The sequence below is a fragment of the Hevea brasiliensis genome, chromosome 16, assembly GCF_030052815.1.
Source record: "Hevea brasiliensis isolate MT/VB/25A 57/8 chromosome 16, ASM3005281v1, whole genome shotgun sequence".
Lineage (NCBI taxonomy): Eukaryota > Viridiplantae > Streptophyta > Magnoliopsida > Malpighiales > Euphorbiaceae > Hevea > Hevea brasiliensis.
In genome coordinates, this window is record NC_079508.1 from 34,480,708 (window position 1) to 34,487,690 (window position 6,983).

Here is a 6,983-nt window from a genome sequence, read left to right on the forward strand (position 1 = left end):
ATTACAAAAGAAAAATAAAATGGAGAAATCTAAAACTATGGACGTGAATGGAGAATGAAGGTGTAATGAAGGTGTCGAAGGTCTGAATGTATATATCTCCGCTACTGCCCAAAGATGATCTTTATAATAAAAAAAACCTAATCCACAGATAAGAACCAAACTTGGAAAATTTTTGAAATTCAAAAAGATAGATTCTTTGCTCTGCAATCATGGCTAATTTTCAGCCACTTTCCTTGCAATTCTATCTCTGACTTCTTCAGGAAAGTTGTACCCCTACTTCTTAGCTTTCTAACGAGCACTCATTTGCCCAAATCGGAGGTCTACAACCCTTATGGGCCAAAAATCGAAACTGGTTCTGACAGAGTATCCAGCCCATAAATTTGACTTCATTGTCGTTTTTAACCATCAAAACGATATAGTCTTGTCTTCAGCCCTTCATAGAAATTGTAGAGGTGGTTCTTAAGATTCAATTAGCCATGAGTTTGCTTCATTTGGACATCTGTAGCTCTAGATATAAAATAATTCCCAGAATTGGTCATGACACATCAAGTGTGGGCTTTTGTAATAGATCCATAGCAAATTTTGACAATCTTGGAGACTGATTTGGGCTTTGGTCCCTCTTTGTCATTTGTAGTGCTCTGACTTAGCTTTTCAATGAATTAAACAGCAATTAGCAAATTTTGACAATCTTGGAGACTGATTTGGGCTTTGGTCCCTCTTTGTCATTTGTAGTGCTCTGACTTAGCTTTTCAATGAATTAAACAGCATTGGATTTGTACACCCACAACTTTAGAAACACCTGAAAAATATAGCAAATGTCAAATTAATACAAATGCTGAAAATTTCTCCATTTAACATAATTATTCTAACAACTCTCTAAAAATATGTCTAATTAATAATTATACTTTAATTAATTGAATTAGACATAAAAATATACTAGAAACACTAAATGTGACAGGGTAAAATTAATAAATTATACACTTATCACATTTACACTAACTTATATTTTGCTAAAAATTATTGAATACATCATTTTACCCTTTAACTTCACTAAGAAAAACTTCATAGGATCCTGAACTTTTAAAATATTCTGCACACTTAAAATCTTTAAAAGTGGAATTAAAAAGTCCTTGCTATCCTCAGACAAGAAAGCGAGAACTACAAACAAGGGCTAATTAAACTGATGTGGATAAGTGATAGAAGAAAAGTAAAATAAAATAATCTAAAATTACCCTCAACTCTCATTGTTTATTATAAATCCCGAAATCCCCAAATCAATAGCCCACAAAATCCCACGATAGTCGTTGCATGTTCATTCTGTGTGGCGCTTGTGCTTTTCCTACGAGATGGTAGCTTGTTCTTGCCTGAATCATAGATTGCAGAGGAGTGTAGCGTATAGTTCTATTATGGGTTGGAGTGGTTTGAAGTATATTATTAGGAGAGAGGGTTGCTTCGTTGGTTTTTGCAGTTACACCACCTAGTTCTGCACCTGGCATTGCAATTTTCAATGCTGCATCTTCAGTGCAAAAGGGATTCTCTGGGTATCATCTTGATTTTGTTTCATCAGGTGTTCTCTCTTGGGCTATCTGTTGATTTGCTGGAGTCGACATGGCTATGAACATCTTATATATGTACTTCTTTATAGTTTATCAAGATAAGCTTCTTGAAAAAGAATTTCCTTTTATTGAAGTATCAAATTTGCCTTCTCTTTACATCATTAACAGATCTTGATCTTCCTGAAGATGCATCTCTAAATCGCTTAGGATAGATAAAACAGGTTGGGATTAAGGCTTAGTTGAGTTGAGTTTACATCAATTTATCGTGACATACAGCAATCAGAAAATAAACTGGGAAGCTTCAAATATATTGTTGCTGTTCTCAACTTCAATTCATGTCAATCTTCCATGTCATGCGTTAGACAATCTATATCAGGTGCATAACCTGCTTCATTCATATGCTGAATCAACCACTCCAAAACTCCATATACCCACTCTATGTGAGGACCGGCCGTATCTCTCACAACAGAACTATAAACGTCGTTTCTTACCTCAATCCAACTCCTTCCAACCTTTTTTTTTTTTAATTTTTTTTTTCCGTTCCCTTTATCAACTTTCTCAACAATCCTCCGTGGAAGACCCTGAACAGCAGCTCCAGAACTTAAAAATCGCTCAACTCTATGCTTCTCGAAGAGACCCTTGAGCGCAGGCAGCAAATTGAATCTTTGGTGCAAGCTAAAGAGGGTTTAGAGACTGAGTTGCAATTTCTTGATGTGCATTTTCGTGGAATTTTTACTTTACTACCTTTCTCTTAAATTCCATGTCACTGTTTTATGAACTCCTCACGGTCACATGTGCGCATTTTCTGCTAACTAGGATATTAAAGATTTTTTAATTTCATTTTAAGGAGTTCAGGCGTGTAAAAAAATGTTTAAAAAGTTTGGGTGTTACTATTTTTTTTTATAAAATTTAGGGCTGAAATAATAATAATAATAATTGCGATTTTCTAAATATTATAATATTAATGTAAATTTTAATCATATGGCATTTTTTTTTCTTAAAATAGAAAATACATAGAAAACGCATGTAACGAGCCGAAGCTTATAGCAAGGCAAGTTTATTTCAAAAGCGCACACACTCTTCACTACTATCAATTTTTCTAAAATTTTCCTATTTAAAAATTAGTTTCTCTCTTTAAAGTTTGGTTCAACTTCCACTCGAGAATTTGTTGAAATTGAGTGAACAAACTTCCAGTTTTATATTTCTTGCAAACCTATTAGGAACTTTTTTCAATCTTTTTCACCCGTTGCAGATCATAAACCAGTCAATACCTACAAATATAAACCAAAAATCATAGCTGCAACATTTATTCTAATTCCATCACTAGGAGATGATCATGAACATCATATATAGGATTATTTGCTATCTATCTATATTGGCAAAAAGAAGCCGTGAAAGATCTTCAAATTAGATATTTCAGAAGGATTTTGACATTACAAGTCCACAACCATTCATCCAAGGCGCACAGACAATGGTCTCAAGCAACAAGATTGTGCTTATCATGTACCTGTTAGTCCACATGCTGTTATTTGACATCAGATATTCTGATATGGGGAAAAGTAAAACCACATAACTGAAGACACATGACATGCCATATTTACAAGCTTTTTGCTTACTGGTAGTCAGACAGTAAGCACATCCAAAGCATTCCATCACATTTTTCATCATCATCTAGTAACCTCCTTGTATGTAAGCGTTCAAGCGGTCCAGCTCCTCTCGGTGCTCAGACACTACAGCACGGACAACGTCTCCAATGGACACCATGCCAATCATTTCCTTATCGTCAATGACAGGAATATGCCTAATGCGATTATCTGCCACCATTAAAGATTCCAGCTTACACTACTTGCCTTAATTTTTACACAAGAAAAAATCACTGAACTAGCATATGAAAACATCCTATAGAAGTAAGCAGCATGTAGTACCTGTCATCAACTGCATTGCTTGCAGAACTTTAGTGTCTGGAGTGACTGTAATAAGCTTGTTCTGCAGTCACCTTGTATATTCATATATAGATCAAAATACTAGATGGAAGCAAACACACCTAAGACAATTTAATAGTATTATACCTCTTCTGTCATAATGTCCCCAACCTTAGTTGACTTGGATGATCTTCCCTGGACTATGATCTTCCTCAGGTAATCTGGAATTTATCAACTATATTATAGTTTGCAACACATTGTTTGGCAATAGATTCAGCCAACACCATCTTCATCCCAAAAAGGAAAAAATAAATTCAACAAATGGCACAAGCTCCAATGGTAGTCTTCTATTAGACTGATATTCTATTAGACTGATAGCAACAGAAATATTTTCTGGGGAATCCAAACTCCTATAGCAGGAACTTAAATGAACAAGTTTCATTATCTTCTGAAAGAGGTATTTAAAAATTAAAAAAAAATACTTTTTACTCCTTTTTTTTTTGTGGGGGTTGTTCTGCTTTAAGTGAAAACAGCTATGTAAAGTGTGTCATTAAGAAGAGATTACAACTTGCCCAAATTGCAGCCCAGAGACTTAAACTTGCAGTCTAGAATGCAAATTAAGTGCAGTGATAGCATCAAACTATAGTTGAAATCTAAGAAAATTGTGGTACCAGTCTTATCAAATTGCAATTTAAACTGCCAGATTGATTGCTACTAAATGCATGGAATAACAATTACGCGCAATTCCCAAGAAGAAAATATCAAGAACCTTTACATATTATAATTTGTAAACCCATAAAGGCTTTTTGTATGTGAAAAGCTTGAGTCATCATAAACTTCTTAATTTAAGTAAGACACTACCCAAATACCTCTTTCTGTGATAATTCCTGCAATTGATTTCTGCTCTCCAGGTTTAAGGACCACCAAGGCTCCTACGTTGTGTAGTGTCATCTGCAAGGAAATTGCTTAAATTAAGCATAGCACTAAAAAGGTGGAGTGGGGTGGTTTGTGACCAATTTTGCAGTCGATGACGGCCATTACAACAACACTAGCAACAACTTATTGCGAAGCAAAGATGCATACCGACTTGACAGCATCATAAACAGTGTCATCAGTGGTGCACCAAAGCCAAGAGCCATCAGCACCTTTCCCTTTGGCTTTTAAGATGTCAGAAATGGTAGTGCTTTCAAAGCTTTGCTCTTCCATATGGGCAGATGAGACAGAATCAAAACGAGAAAACATAATAGGCCTCAGTAGTGGATTGGCAACACGGAAGCGTTGCAAAACAGCACTTTTTACAAAATTTCCATGGGACAAAAAAGCATTAACCGCCCCTTGCATTTTTCCTGCAAACCAAGAAATTGAACATATTCAATGAGACTGATTACAGCATATCCAGGGTAAGCAACCGCACAAATGCCCAAGAATGTGAATCAAAGTCTATACCCATAAATATAAATACATATTAAAGAGATGAAATAACAGGGAATAAAGAGTGCTGACTTTGGTTGCAGGACTCAAATAATTGTCAGCAGTGATCAGCGTAGACTCATTGACAATTATATAATCAAATTACTCTACAGTCAAGAGCTTAAATCAGGCCCAGAGATCTTAAAATAAACACACACACACACACACACAGAGCAGCAGCAGCGAAGATCTACCAACCTTGTATATAAAAGCAAAAGCAAAAGCAAACCAAAAAAGCAAGATACGGCTATTTATCCATCTACCTATTTATCCATCACTAGAAAATAATCAAGAAAGCAAAACCCACTAATTTCTGATCATCATCAGCATCATAAACGATAATGAAGAAAAAGTAGAAGTGATCAATCAACATATACCTGATTTGGAGAGAACAACCACAAGACCACCTAGACGAGGAAGATGAGGAGGAACAGAAAGATTTGAACTTTGGGCTGACAATGAAGAAAGCAAAACCAACCCTAGATCAGAAATGTCGGTGACAGTGTATATATATATATATATATATATATACATACTGGGAGAGTGATGTGGTTTCCAGCCGATGACATCCACTTTTTGGTTTTGGATAACATCAAATTGCAGAAGACGGAACCTTTATTAATTATAAACTAGTTTTCTTGCCGCGCGGGTTGCGCAAAATATTTATGATTTATTTTAATAATATAATTTAATATTTATTTTTTATATTTCAAAATTATATTATAAAAATTTTATTAATGATAATATTTTTAATTAATTATAATTTTATTTTAAAAGTTAATAAATACAATTTTTTACTAATATTTGATATAATTTTACATTTAATAAAAATATAAAATTTTATATCATTAAATTTTAAATTTTATAAATAATTTTTAATAAATAATTATTTAAATAAATATATTAATATATTTTTTTAAAAAAATAATTTATTTTTAGTACATATAATATCATAAATAAAGTTTTTTAATGCTTGAAATTATAGATTCAAAAACTTTAAAGTTTGGAAAATTTTTTAAGGGGAAAGAAAAATAAAGAGTAAAAAATAAAGAATTTTTTTTATTATTTTCTTTGCTTTTATTTAAATAAAGATGAGGAAAAATAAAGAGAAAAAAAATGAAAGTATGATAAATTTATAATTTTATTCTATATGTTTTTAAAAAAAAAAAATTTAAGAAAGGGTAATTTTATAATCTTGATATATAAGTATACATTTTTTTTATATTTTTATTATATTTTCTCTTGTTTAAAGAAAAAATAATTAGGAAAAAATAAGATTTATTTTCCTTTTCCCTCTTACCCAAATAAAGGAAAGTGTCTTTTCAAAATTATTTTTTTATTTATTTTTCTTTTCCCCTTTTCTACCCATCCACACATAGTTTTAAAAGATATAGAAGGGAAGAATTTTATATTTTTTTACAAGAAAATATTTTAATAATATGTTTAAATAAAAAATTTGTATTTAATATAATAAAAAAAATTTAATAAATAATATAAAAATAAAAATAAAAATTTTGTACCATATAATGGTTTTTTAAATAATTTTATTAATTTAGGTAGCACGCATTTACTAATCATATATATGTATATATAGTATGTTTGGAAAGAGAAGAAAGTAAAAGGGGAAAGAAAATATAAGAGGAAAATAAATTTATTTTTTATTTTTTTATTTTGATTGAGTAAAAAATAAAGAAAAAAAAAATAAAAATATTTTATCTTTTTCTTTTTTATCTCCAAAATGAAGAAAAAGTAAGAAAAAAATATTTAAAAATATTTCTATACTTAATAATTTTTTTTTTAATTTAAAGGTAAAGTTATCATTTTATTATTCATAAACTAACTTTTCTTATAATATTTTACCCTCTTAATCCAAATAAAAAAAAATAAATTTTATTTTTATTCCTTACTTTTTCATTTTTATTTTTCTCCCCTCTTCTATTTTCCTTTCTCCCCAAACATAGTGATAAGCAATCTGTGCTTATTCAGCCTTATCTTTAGGCTTAAGTTAGGCCCATCACGTGATCTTACTAATTCC

General features: G+C 31.4%; 1 protein-coding gene across 1 annotated transcript; it reads right to left on the reverse strand.

Annotated features, from left to right (window-relative positions):
* Positions 1 to 2,943: 2,943 nt before the first annotated feature.
* LOC110635683 (CBS domain-containing protein CBSX3, mitochondrial) lies at positions 2,944 to 5,538 on the reverse strand. Its single transcript, XM_021785112.2, has 6 exons — positions 5,326 to 5,538; positions 4,562 to 4,824; positions 4,348 to 4,429; positions 3,626 to 3,699; positions 3,482 to 3,542; positions 2,944 to 3,370 (listed from the first exon to the last, which is right to left on the reverse strand). The coding sequence occupies exons 1-6, from the start codon at positions 5,480 to 5,482 to the stop codon at positions 3,228 to 3,230; spliced, it is 780 nt and encodes a 259-aa protein (XP_021640804.2). The 5' UTR covers positions 5,483 to 5,538; the 3' UTR covers positions 2,944 to 3,227.
* Positions 5,539 to 6,983: the final 1,445 nt, after the last annotated feature.